Genomic DNA, 27432 nt, shown 5'->3' on the forward strand with positions numbered 1-27432 from the left:
ATCGTGGGGCACAGTGTAGCGGTATACTGTATATCGTGGGGCACAGTGTAGAGGTATACGGTATACTGTGTGGCACAGTGTAGAGGTATACTGTGTGGCACAGTGTAGAGGTATACTGTGTGGCACAGTGTAGAGGTATACTGTGTGGCACAGTGTAGAGGTATACTGTGTGGCACAGTGTAGAGGTATACTGTGTGGCACAGTGTAGAGGTATACTGTGTGGCACAGTGTAGAGGTATACTGTGTGGCACAGTGTAGAGGTATACTGTGTGGCACAGTGTAGAGGTATACTGTGTGGCACAGTGTAGAGGTATACTGTGTGGCACAGTGTAGAGGTATACTGTGTGGCACAGTGTAGAGGTATACTGTGTGGCACAGTGTAGAGGTATACTGTGTGGCACAGTGTAGAGGTATACTGTGTGGCACAGTGTAGAGGTATACTGTGTGGCACAGTGTAGAGGTATACTGTGTGGCACAGTGTAGAGGTATACTGTGTGGCACAGTGTAGAGGTATACTGTGTGGCACAGTGTAGAGGTATACTGTGTGGCACAGTGTAGAGGTATACTGTGTGGCACAGTGTAGAGGTATACTGTGTGGCACAGTGTAGAGGTATACTGTGTGGCACAGTGTAGAGGTATACTGTGTGGCACAGTGTAGAGGTATACTGTGTGGCACAGTGTAGAGGTATACTGTGTGGCACAGTGTAGAGGTATACTGTGTGGCACGGTGTAGAGGTATACTGTATATTGTGTGGCACGGTGTAGAGGTATACTGTATATTGTGGGGCACAGTGTAGGCTATATGTCTATAACATAAACATATTTCACATGAACACTTACAGTTACTTGGCTTGGCCCTTGGGGGTCTCGGTCGCCACTTCCACACTTTGGCCGGGGGCTCGGCGGAGCTGATGTTGTGTTTTATCCTAATGAGAAAGATTTCATAATAAGGATTTGGAGAAGGGGCAGAGGGATAGCAGAGCAGGGAGAGGCCGGTGCTGCTACTAGGGGGTCATACCATGGTGGAGTAATAAAGCCCACCATAATGCCTCCCAGTAGAAATAATTCTCCTTATAATGTGACAATCCAAAAAATACCCCCTTATGCCCCCAGTTGAGCTAATGTCCCCCAAAATGTTCCAGTATAAAATACCCCTATATAGTGCCCCCAGTAAATGCCCCCATAGTGCTCCTCTCCCCCTTCCTCCTAGTGCCCCCCATAATGTACCAGTATAAAATGCCCCAGTAGATGCCCTCAGTGTCCCCCATAATTTTGCAAGTATAAATTACCCCTTCTTAGTGCCCCCGTAGATGACTCCATAGTACTCCTCTCCCCCTTTCCCCATAGTACCCACCATAATGTGTCCCAGTATAAAATGCTACTGTACAGAGCCCCCCATATAAAACACCCCTTCTTTGTGTTGCCTCAGTAGATGCCCCTATAGTGCCCACCAATAATGTGCCAGTAATAAGCCCCCCATTACGTGCCAGTAATAAGCCCCCCATTACGTGCCAGTAATAAGCCCCCCATTACGTGCCAGTAATAAGCCCCCCCATTACGTGCCAGTAATAAGCCCCCCCATCATGTGCCAGTAATAAGCCCCCCCATCATGTGCCAGTAATAAGCCCCCCCATCATGTGCCAGTAATAAGCCCCCCATTACGTGCCAGTAATAAGCCCCCCATTACGTGCCAGTAATCAGGTGCCATTATTAAAGGGACTCTGTCACCACTTTCTAACCCCCACTTTTAAAACTATAGTTCTGTCCATGGAGCCCCTGTGATTTCAATGGTGTTGTTATATGCGAAATCCGCAGGCTCGTTTTGATAAAAAAACCTTTTATCTAACCTGTCAGTCATGAGGATAAGGTGCCCAGGGCGTTTCTCCTGGTCTGAACATGCCGCCGTTGGTGCCCAGCTCCTCCTCTGCCTTGAATTAGCGCCCCCTGAATGTGAAGAAATACGCCTCCGGCTCTCCCTCAGTCCCCCCTCCTTCTTTTCTAAGATCCCGCGCGTGCAGCAGTGTTCGCGTTATCGGGAGGTTGAGCGAAGTGCGCATGCGCACTTCGCTCAATGAGGCTGAATCGAAAAGTCCGCACGGGCGCATCAGGCACAGGCCTGTGCGCACGCGCGAAATTTTAGAAAAGGAGGGGGGACTGAGGGAGAGCCGGAGGCGTATTTCTTCACATTCAGGCGGCGCTGAAAGGATCAGAGGAGGAGCTGGGCACCAACGGCGGCGGCGGCATGTTCAGACCGGGAGAAACGCCCTGGGCACCTTATCCTCATGAGTGACAGGTTAGATAAAAGTTTTTTTTTATCAAAACGAGCCTGCGGATTTCGCATATAACAACACCATTGAAATCACAGGGGCTCCATGGACAGAACTATAGTTTTAAAAGTGGGGGTTAGAAAGTGGTGACAGAGTCCCTTTAAGTCCCCCCCATCATGTGCCATTATTAAGGTCCCCCCCCATCATGTGCCATTATTAAGGTCCCCCCCCATCATGTGCCATTATTAAGGTCCCCCCCCCATCATGTGCCATTATTAAGGCCCCCCCCCATCATGTGCCATTATTAAGGTCCCCCCCCCCATCATGTGCCATTATTAAGGTCCCCCCCCATCATGTGCCATTATTAAGGTCCCCCCCCCATCATGTGCCATTATTAAGGTCCCCCCCCATCATGTGCCATTATTAAGGTCCCCCCCCATCATGTGCCATTATTAAGGTCCCCCCCCCATCATGTGCCATTATTAAGGTCCCCCCCATCATGTGCCATTATTAAGGTCCCCCCCCCCCTTCAGTATTCAGTATTCAGTATCACTATTGTAAAAAAAAAAAAAAAAAAAAAAAAAAACACATACAGTCATGTGAAAAAATTAGGACACCCTTTGAAAGCATGTGGTTTTTTGTAACATTTTTAATAAAAGGTTATTTCATCTCCGTTTCAACAATACAGAGAGATTAAAGTAATCCAACTAAACAAAGAAAACTGAAGAAAAGTCTTTTCAAGATCTTCTGTAAATGTCATTCTACAAAAATGCCTATTCTAACTGAGGAAAAAGATAGGACACCCTCACATGTATTCCCTCTTAAATTGGCTCAGATCTCACACAGGTATATCACACCAGGTGCACATAATTAGTAGATCGTTACTCTGCATGTTGAATGAGGCTTGCCCTATTTAAACCTCAGACATTTAGTTTGGTGTGCTCCTGACTGTTGAAGTGAGAGTGAGCACCATGGTGAGAGCAAAAGAGCTGTCAGAGGACTTCAGAAAAAAGATTGTAGCAGCCTATGAGTCTGGGAAGGGATTTAAAAAAATCTCAAAAGATTTTGAAATCAGCCATTCCACTGTCCGGAAGATAGTCTACAAGTGGAGGGCTTTCAAAACAACTGCCAACATGCCCAGGACTGGTCGCCCCAGCAAGTTCACCCCAAGAGCAGACCGCAAGATGCTAAAAGAGGTCTCCAAAAACCCTAAAGTGTCATCTCGAGAACTACAGCAGGCTCTGGCTACTGTTGATGTAGAAGTACATGCCTCTACAATCAGAAAGAGACTGTACAAGTTTAACTTGCATGGGAGGTGTGCAAGGAGGAAACCTTTGCTTTCCAAGAGAAACATCGAGGCCAGACTGACATTTGCCAGAGATAAAGTTGACAAAGACCAGGACTTCTGGAATAATGTTCTTTGGACAGATGAGTCCAAAATTGAATTATTTGGACACAACAGCAGAGGACATGTTTGGCGTAAACCAAACACAGCATTCCAAGAAAAGAACCTCATACCAACTGTGAAGCATGGAGGTGGAAGTGTCATGGTTTGGGGCTGCTTTGCTGCAGCAGGACCTGGTCAGCTCACCATCATAGAATCCACGATGAATTCTGTGTATCAGAAGGTGCTTGAAGAACATGTGAGACCATCAGTTAGAAAATTAAAGCTGAAGCGGAACTGGACCATGCAACATGACAATGACCCAAAACATACTAGTAAATCAACCAAAGATTGGCTGAAAAAGAAGAAATGGAGAGTCCTGGAATGGCCAAGTCAAAGTCCAGATTTGAATCCCATTGAGATGCTGTGGGGTGACTTGAAAAGGGCTGTACGTGCAAGAAACCCCTCAAACATCTCACAGCTGAAAAAGTTCTGCATTGAGGAGTGGGGTAAAATTTCCTCAGACCGATGTCGAAGACTGGTAGATGGCTACAAGAACCGTCTCACTGCAGTTATTTCAGCCAAAGGAGGTAACACTCGCTATTAGGGGCAAGGGTGTCCTATCTTTTTCCTCAGTTAGAATAGGCATTTTTGTAGAATGACATTTACAGAAGATCTTGAAAAGACTTTTCTTCAGTTTTCTTTGTTTAGTTGGATTACTTTAATCTCTCTGTATTGTTGAAACGGAGATGAAATAACCTTTTATTAAAAATGTTACAAAAAACCACATGCTTTCAAAGGGTGTCCTAATTTTTTCACATGACTGTACTTACCTCAGTGTCAGCGATGCGATGCAGGCCTCTACAGGCCTGTGTCCCACGCTGTATGGCTCAGGCAGCGCGATGACGTCATCGCGCCACCTGCGCCGGCCTCTGATAGGCTGCCGGCCTAGTGCCGGCAGCCTATCAGAGCAAGGGGAAGGGACACGCCTCTCCCTCCCCTGCACCGCCGCTGGCACAGGCAGTAGTAAGGAGATGAGTGCAATGGAAGCGCTCATCTCCCTGTGCCCGGCGGCTCACTTTGGGGGGGCGGCGCATTTTAGTTGGGGGGGCACATGGGGGGGCCGAGCATGATGTAGGGGGGGCCGTGGCCCCCTCTGGCCCCCCCCCTGGCGACGCCACTGGAGGTTATTGTGAGAAGATAGCTGTTCAAACCATGTTGGGGTAGGTGTGGTAACATATTTGGTGCAAAGAGTTTGACATACCTTATTAAAATCTAGCTTCGCCAGGAAATTTCCTTCTTTAATGTATTTGGAACATAAGGTAGGGATATTTTCCCTTTGTTTCAAAATTGATGACAAGTCGATTAACTCCTCCTCCCCTAGATTGTCCCAGAATTGTGGAATATCGGGTACTTCAGGTTTAAGTAAGTAGGGGATGAATTTTGCTGGCAACCTAACAGGGGGATCCGAAAGGAGGCGTATCTCAGTTTGAAGGTTTCGCATGATCAGGTATATGCCCTTAGATAAGCCAGTTAGGGGCTTGAGTGGGGGTAGTGATTCCCCATAACCCTGCATGTTGTTTATTGGACAAAAGGTCTAGTTCAATGTCAACTCCTAGTGTTCGGTATTTGGGGACACATACTTGTAGCCATTGTTTCAACTGAATCGCTTTGTAATAATAATGCATGTCCGGTAAGCGCATACCACCATTTATACGTGTTCTAATTAGTTTGTCGTATGCTATCCTAGGTTTTTTATCCTTCCACAGGAATGAAGCAAATACCTGTCTGACTCTCTTAAAATACGAGTTAGGGATGTGAATAGGAACCATTTGAAGGAGGTACATTAATTTAGGAACTATATAAGTTAGGAGGAGGTTCTTGCGACCAATCCAGGAAACCCAAGGTAGTGTTAGTGACAGGAGTTGATTTTGTATCTTTTTCAGTAGAGGCAAATAATTCAACTTGAATAGATTAGAGGGATCTTGTGCAAGCTCTATACCTAGGTAATTGAGGGAGTCGTCGTTCCATTTAAAGGGAAATTAAGTCTTAAGATAGTGTGCTGTCTGTGAAGGCAAAGCTACGCCCATCGCCACTGATTTCGAGTAATTAATTTTAAAATTAGATAACGTGCCAAAAGCGGAGAAGAGTTCCAAGATATGGGGGAATGCTTGTTTGGGGTTCATTATTAGCAACATTAAGTCATCCGCGAAAGCTGCACATTTGTGTACGCTTTTATGGAGTGTCAGACCGTGGATATTCGAGTTGTCCCGAAATGCTTGGAGCAGTGTCTCCATCACCATTATGAACAGGGTAGGTGACAAGGGGCAACCTTGTCTGGTGCCATTGGTGATGGAAAAGGGTTTAGATAGGGTGCCGTACGTCATGTCCTTTTTAGCGGACGGTGAACACCATGATGTCAAAACATCGGCGGAATTGTGGTTGTGGTTCATTTTAACCCCACAAGGAATTTTTTCCCCATTTTCAAATAACAAACATGATAAATTAAATGTTGCCCTTAAAAAAAAAAATGCAACTTAATTCTCGAGAAATTAGCCTTCATATGGCAATATGAACGGAATTTTTTAAAAAAAAGTTATGGCTATTGGAGTGTGGGGAGGAAAAAATTACAATGCAAAACAAAAAATGGGCCCGGTACTTAAGGGGTTAAAATGGCAGACTTTGGGCTTCTATATGTACCAAGCTATATGTTTAATTTGGAACAAGCTCATATTTTGTAGAATGGAAGTTTTAGTAGAAAATTTTTAAATGACTTACAGTAACCCTTTTGCTGCCAGGGGTATTTGGACATTTATGTACCGTGGAAGCCAGGACAATTTTTCACAGTTTTGACATGTACAAATAAAACCAAAATTATGAAATAAAAAACATCCTACTAACCCTCTATTCCCATATATTTTTTGAACCTAAACACCTGACACATGGTCAAAATGCCACTGAGCACTTTATACACAGAGATACTGTCATGCAGTTTTGCATCAAAGTGTAATTATTGCATAAAATTTGATTATTAGTGGGTAAAAGTGTGACCAGCGTTTTAGACAACGCTCTTAATAAAGGCCCTGTGCTAGCGGTGGATCCGAGCTGGCTTACATTTAGACCATTTTCCACACCTAAAGAAGGCATAGAAAATGATGAACGAGGTGTGCCTGCTGGCCTGTCCCCTTCCCCGCCCCCACCACGCCCACAATTTTAGATCTGGCGTGAGCGGGGCTTAGTAGCAGATACCGGCGCAACTAACCGTTGTGCTGCCATCTGCCTCTAAAATCTGCCTAATTTATCTTAGTAAATGACCCCCAAAATTTCAACATGTGCAGAATTCATATGTACAACTTAGGCCAAAAGTTACATGCATCTTCGTAAAATCACCAGATTTGGAAAGACCAAAAATGTGGTTTTAATCTGGAAACTTAAAAGTAACAACCTGAAAAATGCAGGGATTACAGTCCTTGAAAAGTAAGTGCTCCCCCAAAATCTATATATTTTCTGAAAGCAGCGAAACCGATGATTACAGATGTGTTGACAGATTGTTGGCAACCATATCCGCTGTCATGTTACTTTGTAACAAACAAGAAATATAAAAAAAAATATGCACATAACAACAAGGTAAAAATAATGTATTGAGGTGTGCAAAGCTGCAAATATATACCCCAAGTGCACACAATAACAAGAGCTTGTGCTCTTAAACCACAGAGGCCATGCAATAAAAAAAAAAAAAAAAAACTCGCCTTCCCAGTAGACGCCCATTGAGAAACCCTGGCATCTCCTCCTCCCTGTTCCGATACTCAGTGTTAACATACTGAGCGGGAAAACTACAGAGGGGCACAGCGGAGTGTAGAAGCAATATTTTAAAAAATGGCAGGGTTGCAGCACTGGGGGAGTTTCCCTGCATTGAGGATTCATTTAAATCACATGACCACGGAGCGTGAGTGAAGTGAAGCCTCTCGCTCACAGCTCCGTGGCCTCCCAACTCGGCACTGCGATACACTGGCCAGGGCCTTGTGTGCACACATCATCAGCGCGCTGGCTGACTCTGTGTGTGACGTCAGGTCCCACCCATTCTGCATTCTGGGAAGAAGACGCGGTCAGTCTCCTGCGCACTCCATGTCCTCGCACTGCCGGTGCCAAGAAAGGTAAGTATAAAGTAGTGGGGTGGGGTGGGGGGGGGGATTTGAAGGGGGCACCTATGATTTGCGGTGGCTGATGGCGCTGGGGGACATGGATGATCATGGCAATGGCATGGAGGAGCTCAGGGCGTTGGGGGAGTGGGGGACGGCACGGGACTTGCATGGCATAGAAGGGCTGATGGCACTGGGTGGGACACATTGCATGGAGTGGCTGATCTGATGGCACTGGGGGAGTGGGGGACATGGTGGATGGCAACATGGCATGGAGGGGCAGATGGCACTGGGGGAGTGGGGGACATGGCATGGAGGGGCTGATCTGAATGCACTGGGGGAGTGGGAAAATGGCAGTTGGGCTGTCAATGGATGGCATGTACATGGTGGATGGTATGGAGGCACTGGGGGAGGGGGACACAATGGATGGCAACATGGCATGGAGGGGCAGATGGCAGTGGGGGACATGGCATGGAGGGGCTGATCTGATGGCACTGGGGGAGTGGGAGACATGGCAATGGATTGACATGGAGGGGCTGATGGTGGAACTGATGCACTAGGGTGGGGGAGAGCTGAAGGCACTGGGGGAGTGGAGCAGTTGGGCTGATCGCACAGTGGGGAACGAAGGGTGTTTGAGACTGATGAGTTTTTATAAAGGAAAAGAGTCCGTACTCGATTAATTGTAAAAATAGAATACTCGATTTCTCAAATATTCGTTTACTGCAGCCCCCGCAAGTAAAGGTATTTATCTTGAATAAAACAAAAAAACGTGAAAGGTCCTCTTTAAGGTTTCTTTTAGACGGGCAAAATATGGGGGCTTTATGTATTATGGGCACAACACCATCAGAAAATTAGTTAGGATTTCGTTTTTTTTTTTTACGCCAGAATCGGGTGTGGATCATAAAAGAAGAGAAGTTGTTGAAGGCAGATATGTCACTTTTTCCAATCAAGTCCTGGGTTTAGGATTCAAAAACTGCATAAAAAAGTGTGGCAGCACCCTTCAAGCACCATGACTGGTTCTGATGAACTGTCAGAGGTTATTTTTACTGATAAGCATCACAATCCCTGCAGCATGTAATGGGCATCACTTGAGAAACAGTCTGTATGCCGTATTTTACTCTAAAGATTGGGTATGGACAGGATAGGGAAAGTGTAAAATGTAAACTTTATTGATGTTCCTGTGTTTAGTATGACTTATTCGGTGATCTCTAGACGCTGGTAAACATCTGGGTCACTGAGTAAATGGCCTAATTAGGCGCAGAGGGATAATTAAATGAGCAAGTGCTCATCTTCTCACTCCTTTTCTGGAAAATGACCCCCCCTCCCATATCGGATGGTCTGAGAGTAAATATGCTATATAATTGATGGGGAAGGGGGACTGATAACATGCACAGAATTACATATTTAAAAAAAAAAATACTGAACACCCCATTTAAAGTTATAACTTGTCTCCACTGTAAGAGTACGTTCACAGGTTGTGCATATCTAGTGGATCATATCCGCAAGTAAATTTGCAGCACACGTCTCAGTTTCAGATTTAAAAATTGTATTGGTCATAGTGCAAACAATCTGCAAGATAAGAGGCATGCTGCAGATTTGAAAGTCCAATCTACATGAGCAAATCGGCAGGTAAAAAATCTGCAGTATGCTGATGGAGATTGAAAAATCCCATAGACACATATTGTACTGTATTTTGCTGTGGATTTGTGGTGCGGAATTGGCATTGCAATCTGTAAGAAATCCAGAACGTGTAAACTTAGCCTTAACTTTGCAGTAGTTGTAGTTGATTAGTAGAGTCCTCCTCTTTTCTGAACTCCAGCAACACAAATAGAGCACATACAGATGACTAGGAGACGGGGCTCAGTTGCAGCTAGGGGATAACTATTAGATCAGTGGGGCCCTACCACTGGGACACTCACCGATCAGGGTCCTGTCATACATACGCATGGTTGCTCCAATCATTTCTATGGGAGTTCCGGAGATAGCAGAGCGCTGTACGTGGCTATCTACAGAATTCCCATAGAAATGAATGGCGCAGCAACATGCATGCCCGACCAGACACTCCATTCATTGCAGGGGGTACGATTCCCCCATTCTTGTGATTGGTGGGGGTCCCAGCGGTAGGACCTCCACCAATCTAATAGTTATTCCCAATTCTGTGTAAGGCCTCATGCACACGACCGTTGTTGTGTCCCGTGTTCGTTGTTCCGTTTTCCGTGATTTTCTGCGGACCTATTGACTTTCAATGGGTCAGTGGAAAACTCTGCTAATGCACCGTTTGTCATCCGCGTCTGTGATCCGTGTTTCCAGTCCGTGAAAAAAATATGGCCTGTCCTATTTTTTTCACAGGACAACTGTTTGCGGACCCATTCAAGTCAATGGGTCCGTGAAAAAACACGGATGCACACAAGATTGTCATGCGCGTCTGTTTTTTCCTATCATTTGCATGGCAAACTAAACTTTTTTTTTTTTTTTACTTTCCTTCATGTTTGGAGATCCTCCAAAAATAAAGGAAGGCACACGGGGAAAAAAAAACTGACACGGATCACGGAACAACGGACCGCAAAAAAATACTGTCGTGTGCATGGGGCCTAACATAAAGGGATTTTCCAGGCTTTTAATATTGATATTTTAGTGGACACTTGCAAGACGTTCTGATCCATTGAGGTGTGTGCTGCCATCTGTTTCATGTTTTCTGTGCATTAGTATAGTAATTTCTTTGTATATTATAATGCAGTCTCTTAACGCTTCCTTTTTTCTCCTTTCACAGAAGCTGTTTGTGCTACTCCACTTATTTGCAGTCTAGGTAGACCCGTTGACCTAGAAAAGGACGACTACCAGAAGGTCATCTGTAATAATGAGCACTGCCCTTTCAGCACATGGATGCATCTGCAGTGCTTTTATGAATGGGAGAGCAGCATTCTGGTCCAGTTCAATTGCATTGGCCGAGCACGCAGCTGGAATGAGAAACAGTGTCGCCAGAACATGTGGACTAAGAAGGGATATGACCTGGCTTTTCGGTTTTGCTCCTGTCGCTGTGGCCAGGGCCACTTGAAGAAAGATACGGACTGGTATCAGGTAAAACGAATGCAGGATGAAAAGAAGAAAAAATCTGTTCCTGATAAGACCACAGGTAGATCTATGTCTGAGTCTTCAGATGATGTAAAGAAATGTCGTGGGTCATCAAAACCTCAAAAAGGGATGAACTTTGACCCTCCACGTAGACATTCTGTGGACAGACAGAACTCCCAAGAAAAGGGCAGTGGCGGTTCACATGGGCTCCGTTCTCCATGTGTTTCTCCGGGTCAGTCCCCTCCAGCTGGCTATCCTATCCTCTCCCCTTCTCACTTTAATGTCCCCCGCAGTTCTAGATACTTAGGTGAATTTTTAAAGAACGCCATTCATTTGGAACCTCACAAGAAGAATCTTGCCACTGGCGGAATGCTCAGGAATACTCACTTTGACTACAGTATTTCTGGATTGCAGGCTCATAGGGCCGGGCGTCTAGATGCCCCAGTACAGTTTCTCCGGAGACTTGACCTTTCAGAATTATTAGCTCATATACCACGCCATAAACTGAATACTTTTCATGTACGCATGGAAGATGATGCGCAGGTTGGGCAAGGGGAGGACCTACGAAAATTCATCCTATCGGCCCTCAGTGCCAGTCACAGAAACGTAGTCAACTGTGCTTTATGCCATCGGGTCCTCCCTGTATTTGAGCAGTTCCCACTTGTGGATGGAACATTATTTCTCAGCCCCTCAAGGCACGATGAGATTGACTACGACGTACCTTGCCATCTTCAAGGTAAAATGTTTGTACAATGATGTGTTTATGATTGCTGGTCCCACCTTTTAAATACATTATACGGTTGTAATATAAAATATTATGGTTGTGTAAGGTGACGAGGTGGATTCCTCACTTCTGGATGAAATGTCATCTAATGGATTTCCCCATGTAACTTCATATGCAGTCCTCAATCCTTCTTTATTCGGTTACGGAGCCCAGCAGCCATATATTTTTTAGCGTAGCCTTCTCTCACTGTGTAGACACATGCCCTTCTGACAAGGGGAATGATAATGCCCAGTTGACAATTTACTCAGAAATTTATAGTAGGAATAGTAGAGAAATGGCACAACATACAGTTCCAAGAAAAGATGCTCCAGAAGTGTCATTGCACGGGGAATGCAAGTAGTTACTAAAGCAGACATGTTAGGAGAGGTGACAGGTCCTTGGGAGGTCTGCAGAAATGCCCTAAATGTTGCAATGTACTTATTTTGGATAAACCCCGTGTGGACAATTTAAACTGCACTGTACAAATAGAGCAGCTGCAAAACCTCTGATATCTGCCATTTACCCCTCTCAAAGGGGTTGTTTAGGGTGTTTAATATTGATGATCTGTCCTTAGAATTGGTCATCCAATATCAGATAGGTGGGGGTCCGACTTCTTACACCGCCACCAATCAGCTAGGCCAATGATGTCATTTTCATCGATCTTATGCCCTCAGTACAGCTCCGTTCTATTCAAGTGAATGGTGCCGAGCTGCAATACCGACCACAGCTGCTATCAAATGGAAGTCTGTGAGGAGACAGTGGCATTCACCGAAGCGCCGTGGCCTCTTCAGCTGATTGGCATAGATGCTAGGAGTCAGACCAATCTGATGTTGATGACCCAACCTTTTTTAAACACTGTGGTCAAATCAGTTTAAAGGGGTTGTGCCACTTTAGAAAGTTGCATTTCTCATGTAGAGAAAGTTAATACAAGGCACTTACTAATGTATTGTGATTGTCTATATTGCTTCCTTTGCTGGCTGGATTCATTTTTCCATTACATTATACACTGCTCGTTTCCATGTTAACTGCCACCATGCAATCCATTAGCAGTGGTCGGGCTTGCACATTCTAGGAAAAAGTACCAGCCTATGTGAGCTTCCACGGTGCTGGCGCTTTTTCCTATAATGTGCAAGCGCGCCCACCACTGATGGATTGCAGGGTGGCCGTTAACATGGAAAATGAATCCAGCCAGCAAAGGAAGCAATATGGACAATCACAATACATTAGTAAGTGCCTTAAATTAACTTTCTCTACATGATAAATGCCATTTGCTGAGGTGAGACAACTCCTTTAAGTTCGGTTAATAGAAAAATTAAAATAATCTTTTAACTACAATGTAAATTAAAGGTGACTGTGTCCCACAATTATGCCTAAAAAATTCAACATGAGCTCAAAAATAAATTATTACCACTGGACTGAAAGGAGATGGAGTTCTCAAGATTAGCTACATCCTGAAGAGGGACTAAAATGCAAGTTGCTTTACCTGTTAAAGCTGTGATGCTGGCTATGTCATAGGGTTTTTACTGTCCGCAGGTTTGTGTTGATTTTATGTCAGTTTAATCTAGATGGCTTGCAGAGATTTGATTTGCCATGCTGCAGATTGGACAGTTTAGTCTCTGAGCAGCACGTCAGATGGCATAATGGTTTCTGTCACATGGCTGCATAAAGAGCAAATGGTCTTTGTAAGGGACAGCGGTTACCCAGCTTCAGTGGTAAGTAACCATGAAATTACTGTACAGCTGATTATAGGGCAAGTGAATCAGACTAAGCTTCTAAATCTTCTTAGGCCTTTTGTAGGCATAGATCAGTAAGCTGCAGAATCCCAGGTGAAAATGGCGTGTTCAAAGAGACCAACAAAAAGCATTACATTCTACGTGTATAATGTTAGCCGTGCACATAAAATAGAACTCTACACCTGCTGGGGCAATACTTAAAGTGAAACTCCGGGCACATTTTCAGAATTAGTTAAATGGAACTAGTAGAGGGATATAACCTACCAGGGAGTTAAAGGGGTTGTCCGAGTTAATAAATCTGGTTAAAAGAAATTATAGTCACCAGCTAAAATCCCCTCCAGGTCTGATGCCCCGACATCATGTTCCTGGCTGCAGCAATGACATGCCGTATAGCCTCTCCAGCAATCACTGGCGTTGGTGGTATATGCAGTTTGAGGAAAAAGATTTTTATCCCATAGGGAGGCGCCACTCTTAAAATAGTTGTCTGCAAAGTTGCTTTGGAACTTCTTGTCAATTCCTTTTATTGAATAGTCAGGATGGGGTGAGGAGGAAGCCCAACGCGTTTCGGGGATATATAAGTCCCCTTCATCAGGAGGACTTGTATATCCCCGAAACGCGTTGGGCCTCCTCCTCACCCCATCCTGACTGTTCAATAAAAGGAATTGACAAGAAGTTCCAGTTGAAGGACTGCCGTTTATTTCCTGACATTCTAGAAGCGAGCCAGGCGCAGGAGGAAGGGTTTGGGGGTGTATTGAGTTTATCCCCCATCTCTCCTCCTGGGTGAAGTGAGTATGAACCAAGTTTTACTTTATAGATTTGGTTTATATACTACTGGCAAAAAATCCACTGAATAATCTATTTCCAGTTTGCCAAAGATAGTGACTCTTGTAATATTTTATGAAAATTATTTTTATACAAAAATATTCTAGTATATTTTTACTAATTCTTTAAGCAACTTTGCAGACAACTATTTTAAGAGTGGCGCCTCCCTATGGGATAAAAATCTTTTTCCTCAAACTGCATATTCTTGCCTAGGTACACTCTCCTAGCTAGCTTTATCCCATTGGCAGCCTTCTTTTAAATTGCATAGATTTTGGTGGTCGCCGTAAATTGCAACCTCATATACATTTATTCATATTAATTTTTATCTTATAGTTTTTAAAAATATAAAATCCTTTTTTGTTGTATCCATACCTATTGGCGCCCTGCGAGTTAAGTATCCTGATCCTCTCTCAGAGAGTCAGGTGATTAACCCCCTCTTTTTTCTTTTCTGTCGGTGGTATATGGCAGGAGACTGCTGAGATCAGTGAGTGACTGGGTCCTTGCTGGCCTCCGCTTCCTGGTCCTAGCTCAACGCATAGAATATAGTAGGAGATGCCTGGTCAGCCAGTGAGTGGATGAGTAAGCATTTCCAGGGAGCCCAGCCGGAACCAGGTAGAGGGGACCAGCAAGGACCTGGTAAGATTTTAAACGGCAGCAGTGGGGCACGGAACCAGGTAGAGGGGACCAGCAAGGACCTGGTAAGATTTTAAACGGCAGCAGTGGGGCATTGGTAATTATTTTTATCCTGCCAATAAACAACCTTAATGAATACGAGTTAAAGGGCTTGGCAAATCCCACCACCCACTTGGCCATACCTGTAAAGGGAAGATTACTTACTTGCTTTCCGGAACTGGCACCTTCTCCTTTTCCTCTAGGCCTTCAATGCTCTGCTGGGCTCCCTCACTGAAAACATCCATTTTGACATGGCTGCAGCCAATCACAGGTTGCGGTGGTGACCGGATCCTCTTGCATCATTTGATCATTTGCCATAATGCAAGTAATTGGCTGTGGCACTGTCAACCGGATATTTTCAGCAAGGGAACCCAGCAGAGCATTTCAGGTCCGTAGGAGAAGGGGTGGGGAACCAGTGCCGGAACCAGCTAAGTAACCTTCCTTTTACAGGTCTGGCCTTCTGTGGGGCTTTGCCAAAACACCCCCTTTCCTTCAATTCTTGCACAGCCCCTCCAAAACTCCTTTACAATGGACATTTATCTGGAATGAACGCTCATTCCAGATAATCGTCCCGTGTAAGGCTACATTCACACGTCAGTATTTTTCTATATCCCGAATTTCGGTCAGTTTTTTGCGGATCCGTTGTTCCTGAAAATGTTTTGTATGTCATCCGTTTTTTGCGGATCCGCAAAAAAAAAACGGAAACATGTATAAATTTCACAAAGCAAATAAAGTTGTTTGGATTTCTTTGAAAAAAAAATTGAGAAAAAAAGTGAATAAGTGATTTCTGTGGGCAGGATTTAATTTCCAGGAACAGATTACGCATAAAACAGATGACATACGTAATGACATACGAATGTCATCCGTTTTTTGCGGAACCATTGACTTTGTATTGTACCAGGATCCGATTTTTGCAGAAAAGAATAGGACAAGTTTTATATTTAATCGGACATGCGGAACAGAACAACGGAAACGGACAGCACACATTGTGTTGTCCGATTTTTTTCCAGGACCCATTGAAAATGAATGGGTCCAGAACTGGTCCTGATCTGTTCCGCAAAAAACGGAACGGATCAGGAAAGAAAAAACGGACGTGTGAATGGACCCTAAAGGTGCCACTGATCTGATGAATGAGCAAACGGGTGAAACCATTATTGACGTGGACACCAAAATCATCATTTCCAGGCAGAAGATGGTGCTGTGTAAACAGCGATCTGCGATACAGAAAGAATAATTCTTTGTGGGGAGAAGCGATCACACCAAAATCCACAGTGGCAAAACCTCACCAAACAGTGTGCATTTTGCTGCTGATTTGCCTCTGGTTTTACCTTCTGCATGGCGAAGGATGAAATCCGTGGCAGAATCCACAGCACAAATTGACATGCCGCAGATTTCAAATCTCAAGTTCAGGTTTTAAAACCGAAAATATGTGTGGATTTCTGCACCAGAATCTGGGTGTGTTACTTGTGGGTTTTTGTGCGGCTTTAACACAGTTTTGCCGCAGATCTCAACCTTGCATTGAAAAGTGTGAAATCCGCACAAAAAGTGGCACAAAGAATTGACACGCTGTGGATTTCAGAGTCCAAACATCAGGTCAATTTCCGCACGGAGCAAACAAAGCAAAGTGGAGATAATATTTGTTTAATCTCATTCACTTTTTTTCTGCACAAGAATTCGCATGAAAAAATTAGCAAAATCTGTAATGTGTGCAGGTAGCCTAACTGCTGATTTTGAGCCAAAACCAGGTCCAAGTCAAAAAAACAGGAGCAGATCTTTCCCTTATAACCTTATGTCTGTGAAGCTCCAATTCTGGTTTTGGCTCACAATCGCTGATGGAAATCACCGACATGTGAATAAGGCCTTATACAGACAGTATTCATATAGGTAGGAATAGTATTGTCTTGCAGTACACAAGGTGTCCACAAGGTGGAGACACAAAACAGATTTCTATGCTCTACAACTCCCAGCATGCATGGACAGCCTACAGCTACTAGGGCATGCTGGGATCTGTAGTTTTGCAACAGCTAGAAGGCCGCAGGTTTAGCTTCCCTGCTCTATATGCATTTTCTAGTTCTGAGATCGGATTTTGCTCTGTCTTCTAACCATAGCTGTGTTTTCCATGACAGGACGACTTATGCACTTGTATGCTGTCTGTGTGGACTGCTTAGAAGGTGTTCATAAAATCATCTGCATCAAATGCAAGTCTCGATGGGATGGAAGCTGGCATCAACTGGGAACAATGTATACTTATGATATATTGGCAGCTTCTCCATGTTGCCAGGTTTGTAAAATGCTAATTATATTTTTTTGTATGTTCTGGTTTAGATGATATTTAATTGCAAAAGTGCCACATGTAAAAGAGACATGTAAGGGTATGTACACACACAACTGATTTGTTGTAGAAGTTTCTTTGATCCAATATGTAACAGCGGCAGAACCCATATTCTGTAGAAGTGCCTCAATATATAGGGGATTGCAACATTGGCCCACAATTATTACTATATTAAACCCACAAAGTAACCACTGCTTAACCTAACAGGAATACTCAAATTAATATACCAACAAATGAGTCCTACTATGTTCCTTTAAAATTCACTTTTTATTAAACATGATTAAAAATAATTATCATTTCATGATTTTGGTAGGGATTCAAATATATAGCGCCATAATACATATTCCTAACACAAACAAAAGTCTACTATACACTGCCTGTCCAAAAAAAAAAATTGTCACCTGGATTTAACTAAGCAAATATTTATGAGCCTCCTATTGGATAATTACTGCATGGGCGATTACCTTTCAGCTGGCAATAAGTTATTTAACCCCAACTGGTGCAATGAGCTGCTTCTAATTTCAACCATGTTGAAAGAGACTTCTCGTGGTCGTGGAAAAGATGTTAGTCACATCATTGGCATGCATCAAGCAGAGAAAACCTCTAAGGAGATTGCAGAAACTACTAAAATTGGGTTAAGAACTGTCCAACGCATTATTAACTGGAAGGATAGTGGGGACCCATCGTATTGGGGGAAGAAATGTGTCGGGAAAAAAATCCTGAATGATCGTGATCGGCAATCACCCCTAAACGTTTGGTGAAATCAAATCGAAGAAAAACAACAGTAGAACTCAGAGCTATGTTTAATAGTGAAAGTAAGAGCATTTCCACATGCACAATGTGAAGGGAACTCAAGGGATTGGGACTGAACAGCTGTGTAGCCGTAAGAAAACCACTAATCAGGGAGGCAAACCAGAAAAAAGGCTTTAATTTGCTAGGGAGCATAAAGATTGGACTCTGGAGCAATGGAAGAAGGTCATGTGGTCTGATGAGTCTAGATTTTCCCTGTTCCAGAGTGATGGGCGCATCAGGGTAAGAAGAGAGGCAGATGAAGTGATGCACCCATCATGTCTAGTGCCTACTGTACAAGCCTGTGGTGGCAGTGCTATGATCTGGGGTTGGTGCAGTTGGTCAGGTCTAGGTTCAGCAACAGTATGTGCTCCAAGAATGAGGTCAGCTGACTACCTGAACATACTGAATGACCAGGTTATTCCATCAATGGATTTGTTCTTCCCTGATGGCAGGGGCATATTCCAAGATGACAATGCCAGGATTCATCGGGCTCAAATTGTGAAAGAGTGGTTCGGGGAGCATGAGACATCATTTTCACACATGGATTGGCCACCACAGAGTCCAGACCTTAACCCCATTGAGAATCTTTGGAATGTGCTGGAGAAGGCTTTGCGCAGCAGTCAGACTCTACCATCATCAATGCAAGATCTTGGTGAAAAATTAATGCAACACTGGATGGTAATAAATGTGACATTGCAGAAGCTTATCGAAAAAATGCCACAGCGAATGTGTGCCGTAATCGAAGCTAAAGGTGGTCCAACGAAATATTAGAATGTGCCTTTTTTTTTTTTGTGGTGACTTTTTTTTGGGGGGGAGGGGGGGGGACAGGCAGTGTAGTATACATGTTTAGTAATTTCGGTACTAAGTCTAACTACAGGGTGAGCCATTTATATGGATACACCTTTAATAAAATGGGAATGGTTGGTGATATTAACTTCCTGTTTGTGGCACATTAGTATATGTGAGGGGGGAAACTTTTCAAGATGGGTGGTGACCATGGCGGCCATTTTGAAGTCAGACATTTTGAATCCAACTTTTGTTTTTTCACATCAAACGTATTGGGAATTTCACAAGAAAAACAATGGTGTGCTTGGTTTTAACGTAACTTTATTCTTTCATTAGTTATTTACAAGTTTCTGACCACTTATAAAATGTGTTCAATGTGCTACCCATTGTGTTGGATTGTCAATGCAACCCTCTTCTCCCACTCTTCACACACTGATAGCAACACCGCAGGAGAAATGCTAGCACAGGCTTCCAGTATCCGTAGTTTCAGGTGCTGCACATCTCGTATCTTCACAGCATAGACAATTGCCTTCAGATGACCCCAAAGATAAAAGTCTAAGGGGGTCAGATCGGGAGAACTTGGGGGCCATTCAACTGGCCCACGACGACCAATCCACTTTCCAGGAAACTGTTCATCTAGGAATGCTCAGACCTGACACCCATAATGTGGTGGTGCACCATCTTGCTGGAAAAACTCAGGGAACGTGCCAGCTTCAGTGCATAAAGAGGGAAACACATCATCATGTAGCAATTTTGCATATCCAGTGGCCTTGAGGTTTCCATTGATGAAGAATGGCCCCACTATCTTTGTACCCCATATACCACACCATACCATCAATTTTTTGGTTCCAACAGTCTTGGAGGGATCTATCCAAAGTGGGTTAGTGTCAGACCAATAGCGGTGGTTTTGTTTGTTAACTTCACCAATCACATAAAAGTTTGCCTCATCACTGAACAAAATCTTCTACGTAAACTGAGGGTCCTGTTCCAATTTTTGTTTTGTCCATTCTGCAAATTCAGTGCGCCGATCTGGGTCATCCTCGTTGAGATGCTGCACTAGCTGGAGTTTGTAAGGGTGCCATTTGTGAGTAGCTAGTATCCGCCTAAGGGATGTTCGACTAATTCCACTCTCCAGTGACATGAGGCGAGTGCTACGCTGTGGGCTCTTGCTGAATGAAGCTAGGACAGCCACTGATGTTTTTTCATTAGCCTTCCTCCTGAATCCCTAGCCGCCCACAGCGTCTCATCCCTTTCCTCCCCCTCCCTGACGGCCGAGCGAAGTCTCACGCAGACGCAGTACCCACTGAGGGCTGCGCCAGTGCGATTTGCTGGAGACTGAGGGAAGAGCGAGCATCGGACTTCACTGGGCTCAGCGCATGCCCAGTGACGACGATGAAGCTCCTGCCCTCAGTCTCCAGCAAATAGCACTGGCGCAGCCCTCAGTGGGTACTGCGTCTGCGCGAGACTTCGCTCGGCCGTCAGGGAGGGGGAGGAGAGGGATGAGACGCTGTGGGCGGTTAGGGATTCAGGAGGAAGGCGTTTTGGGCACTGCAGGGGGGCGTTACTGGGCACACAAAGTGGAACATAACGCCACTCTGGGCACCTTCAGGATTAATTAGCATAATTATAAAAGTAGTTTTTCAGCAAAACTACTGGATGGATTACAGTATAGAACAGCAAAGCCGATTCAAGGTAATCTGTGGAGCATGACTGGTTTAAAATCTGAATTTGTGTTATGAGATGTGACAGAATCCCTTTAAAACCAAGCACACCATTGTTTTTCTTGTGAAATTCCCAATAAGTTTGATGTGTCACATTACCCTCTTCCTATTGAAAAAACTAAAGTTGGATTCGAAATGGCCGACTTCAAAATGGCCGCCATGGTCACCACCCATCTTGAAAAGTTTCCCCTCTCACATATACTAATATGCCACAAACAGGAAGTTAATATCGCCAACCATTCCCATTTTATTAAGGTGTATCCATATAAATGGCCCACCCTGTAGTTAAAGTTAGTGTAGTCGACTGCCTCTTTATTAAACGTTTAATTCCAGGTGTATAAAGGCTGGCGTGACATGTCCCAGGCTGTTAAATATAACCTTCTGAACTAGCCCCTAAATAATGATCAGCCTTCCTATGCAAATTACAATGGTAATCTAATATAGTCTCGACAGACTACAAATTAACCTTACTATCTGTAACATACCTTAGGCTGAATATAAAATGGCGACTTCCCCTCAACGCACGTTTCGCGTCACTGCTACTTTAAAAGGAGAGGCTTAAGGAAATGCCGGGATAGATTTTTAAAGAGATGCTAGCCTATCAGGTGCTAGGGACTGCTACATGTGACTCATCAAACATTATGGTCATATTATCGGCGCATGGCCAATCCTTGCCTGCCACTTGTCTGCTACTTCCGCCCTTCCCCTGAGGCCGACGCCAGGAAGAGCACCCTCCCGCACCAAAGTGAGGTAGGTTGACGTTGCCGGCGTCTTATCTCCTTGGAGACTGATGAAAGCGCCATGGCTGCGAGACCCGCCATGCGCACATGACCATTATATTGGTATACAAGAAGTGGACTTTTAATTTAATAATAAACAAGGATTTTAAAATGAATATCCTTATACTTGTCACGAACTAGTGGGTGTGAACCCACTGTCCCACGTGTCCTACCTCCTCTAAGGGTGTTGTCTAAGTGAACCCCTGGATCTTCACAGTACAGCTTCTCATAGCAGGTGTAAAATATTCAAAATTAGATCATTCCTGACACACCAGGCCAACAGTACTCTATTATTATGGGGGTCAGACCTCTGGGAACCACCACTTGTTCTGAGAACCCTTTCCCTGCACAGCAGTACTCGCAGCCACTCAGCTGTGTAGAGAACTGCAGCCTGGCTCTTTTACTTGAGGAGCTGGGCTGTAGTATCCACACACAGCGTGTGTCCAGTGTACTTTGTGCAAAGAAAGTCTGTGAAGGAGCCATAGTGCTGAATAAATGATGCTTTCCCTTCATTCTCTGGATCAATGGTGGTTATTCACAGGCACAATATAGGATTATAAAAATATCAGTGATATCAAAGTACAGAAAACCTCATTTGTTTAATATCGAAAGGCTATAGCCTTTTATTATGGGTTAAATTAGGGAGAAAAAAATAACTGGAAGAAAAAAATCTAGAAGTCTCTCCTGGGATTTCAACCTGGGACATCTAAATGCAAGGCTAACCACTTAATTCCAGGCTACAGCCTTATCATATTGAGAAGAGTGGTTTTCTATACTTAGAAAGCTAATACGTATTACTAGTGTCTTTATCATCATATTTTGTGCCTGTGAATAAACCAGTAATATCTATTAACTTTCTAAGTATAGAAAACCTCTATTTTCAACATGGTAAGTCTATAGTAAGTATTGTATAAAATATGTGCATGCTAGGACACAACTCTGCCCTCAGCATGCTGATGTCTAGCCCTGTCAGTCAAGAGGAGGAGGGAGTGTGCAGAGCACAGGGATGTGACAAAAGTAGTGCTCCTCGGATTCAGCCCCGAGCCTTGGTGTACATGTATATGTATAAAACACAGATATCTTTGCACCTGTTTAACATACAGACAAAAGAAAGGTATTGTTTTAATCAGCAGGATCAACTCCACTAAGCAGTCTGGTTTAATAGGGTTTATCATGCTGACTAGAGGCTTTTTAAATTGATGTTATGGTCTATCAGCATAAGAGCCCTATTTATTAAAAACAATGATAACTAGCAGGGGATAGAGTCAGTTTTGGATGGTTGAGGTCAGAGTCGGAGGTTTGCCATACCGACTCCACAGCCTGTTGCTGACACTGTTACTACCACTGGAAGAATCCATAATGCATATGTGTTGTAAAACTGCTTGCTAGTTCATAATTTTCTCTGGTTATTTTAGGCCCGTCTGAACTGCAAGCACTGTGGGAAGCCCGTCATCGATGTACGCATTGGAATGCAGTATTTTTCGGAATACAGCAACGTTCAACAGTGCCCTCACTGTGGGAATTTAGACTACCACTTTGTGAAGCCATTTTCCTCATTCAAAGTACTAGAGGCCTATTGACGAAAGCTTTGTTTTATTAATAGCCATTTTATAGGTATTACTACTTTGTTACATATCTTTTATAGGAAATATTCTGTGAGAAAATAACTTTTTGTTTTCTAATTCTAAAACTATTGCAGCATTTTTCCTTTCAGTTGTTACTAAATCCTGTACATAGTACTGGTATTTACAAGTTCCCATTTTTAAGTGGGAAACGTAACATGAAAATGTGACGGGTGAATGTAAGTCTACGCCAGCAACGTGTATTCTTGTTTAAGTATTTGGGGATAGCACTGTAATTTCTATTTAATTTTTTGCCCCAGCGACTTGGCACTTAAATGAAAACAAAAAAAAAACTTTCCACCAAAGCAAATTTAGATATTTTTAAAAAAATAAAATTGATATTTGAAGCCATTTGCTTTTTTTCGGTAGGATTTTTTTCTAGTTGGACAAAATTCTTGCAACTTTTTTTTATTTTTTTAAATATTTTTTAAAATGTTATACATTAAAACTACCCTTATGAATCCTTATGATTAGAGGGATGCAAAAAGTCACTAGTTTTAATACCAACATCCTAATTACTGTTATGGTAGACTATATATTTTCACGTAGGGCTCATGCACAGAGCCGTAACTGTTTTTGCGGTTCCTCAAAACACAGATACCGGCCATGTGCGTTCTGCATTTTGCTGAATGGAACGTCCTACCATCTATAGAACAGCCCTATCATTGTCCATAAAACGGACAAGAATAGGACTTGTTCAGTTTTTTTGCGGGGCCACGGAACAGCTATACGGATGTAGACCGCACACGGTGTGCTGTCTACATCTTTTGTGACCCCATTGAAGTGAAAGTTTTTGCAATTCGGATGCAGATCCATTCATGTACACAAGACCTTATTGAGTTTAGAGGCTCTTTTGCAACCATCTTTATTATTGCCCTAAAGAATTTGCAGTATAAAAGTGAAGCAACTTTGTGTATAGGTTTGAATAAAGATGTCCTACAGCTTTGCGTATTAAGCTCTTGGTTACAGACTACAAATAAACAGTGCGGCCTGATTCTGCAGTCAGGAGTTGCTCCTCCATCTTCCCTTCTTCTTGCTAACATGATGACAGTATGAGAAGGGGTAGAGGGAGTAATACCCAACAAATAGTACTGCCTAGGAGTGTTTTTTTCTAGTCCCTTTTTATTATTGTAGATGCATTTGAAGCAATGTAAAAAATGGTGCGTGCATTGCTGCTAAGTGGATGGATAACCCACTTTGACTATTTGCTGCTCTGCACTTGCCTATCCAATAGATGATACCAGTCCACTCCATTAGCAAACTGTGGATGTGGTCCTGAAGTGCAGAGGCATCACATCCTAGGATGTGACATATTAGACTGAATTAGAACCGATGCACATGCATTATGCACATTTTTCTGAAGTTCATGAATATACTGTATGGCAAGGACCTAACCGTCAATGTGTAGGAGCACCAGAGTGAGTGTGCTGGACATTGAAAATGCAGTTTGAGCTGTGGGGAACATCTTGTAGAGTAGGAGAAGCTGAGGAGATTTATATGTGGTTTTGTTGGAAACAGTTTATTATGACTTGTCATTTATTCATCTAAAACTCTGAGCGTATGAGTCCAGTGGGTGGTACTATTCAACGACTGACAGCCTTTCCTGTGTTGGTGTACATAGAGAACAGACCGCTTACTGGACTTGTGCGCCCAGAATGACCAGTAAATGACAAGTAACAAGTCTTTTCCCAAAAACTGTGTATCGGTCTGCCCAGCTCTTTTAAGCTTTATGAGTTGCAACCTGCAGATCCTATTGAACTTTCAATGCGACAAATTCCCTTTAATTATCCTATGTGTTAGGGTACATCCACATGTAGCGAAATAGCTGTTGAAAGTTTTTGCAGCTTTTCTGCAAGAATCCGCAGGAAAATTGTGGTTTGGGTAAAGCTAAATCAAATTGTGCAGGTTTTGGTGCAGATTTGCTCATGGATTTCACCTGTGGAAAAAAGCTGAGCGTCAAAAGTAAAGGAAAAAAAAAGCATTCTTTCAATCTCCCCTTTCACTTCGGTGCCTTCTTTGCCTGGTTTCCTGGTCCTCTCCTGGTCTCTGTACAGCCTGGTCCCATGTGACTGACAATGCAGCCTGTGATTGACTGCAATGGTCACATGGAAGTGGGTGTCATTACAGGAAGCCAGTTGTATAGAGACCAGCATGGCAATGGAGGCGAGTATAGTGTTTTTTATTTAGGGCATGCGGATCCATAGCAAAATATGTAACAGTTGGGGTGTCTAAATCTGCAACAAACTTGGACCATAAATTTACATACAGTGGGTTAAACCACTTTAGGATCTGGGCATGCACCTTCATTTGTAGGTGCCAGTTGTATTATATAGCTGGCTCCCTGCTCACACTACTGGGATCAGAGATAACCCCAATCCAGCAGTTTAACCACTCAGATGCCACGCTTAGCAGTACAGCAGCATGTGAGCAGTGACACTGAGGGGAGGGAGCCCCCTGTGTCCTCCGATCAACACCTGTGAACACAGTCACTGAGTGCCAAGTAGTTGGCTTGTAAACCAGGGGCCTGTCATGTTCCATCCACTCCTACACCCTGCCTCTGGCACGATGTAATAGAATGCTTATTAGAATACCAATACACTGTAATACAGAAGTATTGCAGTGTATGGTACAAGCGATAAAACTATGGAGGGTTCAAGTCCGCGAAGGAGACTTTAAAAATTAGAAAAAAAAGTCCAACCTTTTTCAGTTTCACATGTATAATTTTTTTTTAAAAGGGATGCATAATTGGATTCACTGCATCTGCAAAGATCCAGTCTATTAAATTATCCCATTATTTTACATGCACGGTAACCCTCATTTATCCAAAAATAAAAAAAACGGAATTTTGGGCAACTCCTCTTAAAAAAAAAAAATAATTATTAAAAAATATTATCAAAATTCCTCGAACAGCTCATTCGGCAGAAAAATAAGCAAGTTATAGGTATCCAAATACGAATTTTGAATTTTACAAAATAGTAAACCCTCACAAAAACCGTCTAAATTTGGTATCTCCATGTTCGCACTCACTTGACTCGAAGGATAAAGTTAACATGTCATTTCTATCATGCAGTGAATACCGTAAAAACTGAATGTTAAACGCTATTGTGGAATTTTGTTGCTTTTTCAATACAACCCCAAAATGGTGGCATTGAAGAATACAACTAATCCCTCATATGGCTTCCGAAATGTGGAGATGAGAAAACTTAAATGTACCAAACTAGGCTGTGTCCTTTTATACAATGTGTGGGTGAGATTTGTGCAAAACTGGTACTATAATATCCTGCAGATTTTCCACGGCAACTCCATTACATGTGGACGCTCCCTAAGATTTCCCTTAGAAAGCCTAACCTGTTTAGTCTGTGTAAATCCCCCAGAAACCAACTAGGCTTTACTATTTGTTTGTATGATCACTAATTTACCAGTGGGAGGACTTGACACTTCTTTGTTTTAAACCAATCAGTTTTTTAATTATTGTAATTCTGGAAAGCACTGATTTATTTTTTTTATTAAGGTGCTCTACTTGTTTATTGTGCCACAGAAATTTGAAAAGTGTTTGTTTGATTTAACAGCATTACCTTACAGATCTTGGGTTTGAATAAAAGAACAAGCAGATAAAAATGGTTGAATAGATTGCACAGATGAAGCCATGACAATCTCGTGAATATAATAAAAGTTCTGTTATAATCTAATACGATTAATAGTACATGTATGCTGTAAACATTTCTCGAAACCTGTCATAAGTCATCCTTCATATACAAACTCTGGGTAGTTATCCATCATCACAATCGGAGTATGTTTCTACAGCCAGAATACACGTCAGATAAAATCCAATGTGTAGTTGCCATGGACATTTTCCACCAATGTTAATTCTGCTGTGGATTTGTAGCCTGTGGTACCACGGATTGGACTGTAGATCAGCCCCATTTAACGCCTGAAAGATGCACCAACAAGGGACATGGCCCTCATTGATATGGATTTCAAATTTTGAAAGGCAGCGCAGATTTTCATTGTAAATAATAAGACATGGAGTTTTTACATAAATTTTAGTACAGGATATGTACAGAAATGGGCATGAAATTTAAGCAGTGTGAACATGCCCATAGACTATTTTACATGCCACAATCTGTGTAATTTTATTGCTCACAAATTAGTATTATGGAGCACTTCAAAGGCATTTCCACTTGCAAGCCCTGTTTTACAGTTTATTAAAAATATTTTCCATGTACAAGGTCTTGAGACTTTATAAATGACATTGAATTGGTTACAGCCTGTGTTACGTTTAGGAGCTGCATACACAGTGCTTCTGGTTGCCATTGGAAAGAGTCCACAAACTTCTTGTCAGACCCATAGAACACCATAGCTGAACTCTTGCAATACAGTGGTAGTTATATTTGTCCGATATGTGATTACTTTAAAGGATAACTGTCACATTTGAACCCTAATTTTAATTTTAATGTATGTAGTTACTATTACCATGATATTCCAGAATCACTAACTATTAGACTGACTTATCCCATATTTCAGAAGATTCAACTCTTACCAACCAGT

The 27432-nt window shown here is 43.0% G+C and overlaps 1 protein-coding gene across 1 annotated transcript in view; it reads left to right on the forward strand.

Moving 5' to 3' along the window:
- HECA (hdc homolog, cell cycle regulator) overlaps positions 1–26573 on the forward strand; it is a 59381-nt gene extending 32808 nt beyond the window's left edge. Inside the window, exons 2-4 of the mRNA XM_044290208.1 lie at positions 10561–11598; positions 16979–17133; positions 22678–26573. Coding sequence (XP_044146143.1) covers positions 10561–11598; positions 16979–17133; positions 22678–22842 — 1358 coding nt within the window. The 3' untranslated portion in view covers positions 22843–26573. The remainder of the gene's footprint in view (positions 1–10560; positions 11599–16978; positions 17134–22677) is intronic.
- The last annotated feature ends 859 nt before the right edge of the window (positions 26574–27432 follow it).

This window comes from Bufo gargarizans, chromosome 4, assembly GCF_014858855.1.
Source record: "Bufo gargarizans isolate SCDJY-AF-19 chromosome 4, ASM1485885v1, whole genome shotgun sequence".
NCBI lineage: Eukaryota > Metazoa > Chordata > Amphibia > Anura > Bufonidae > Bufo > Bufo gargarizans.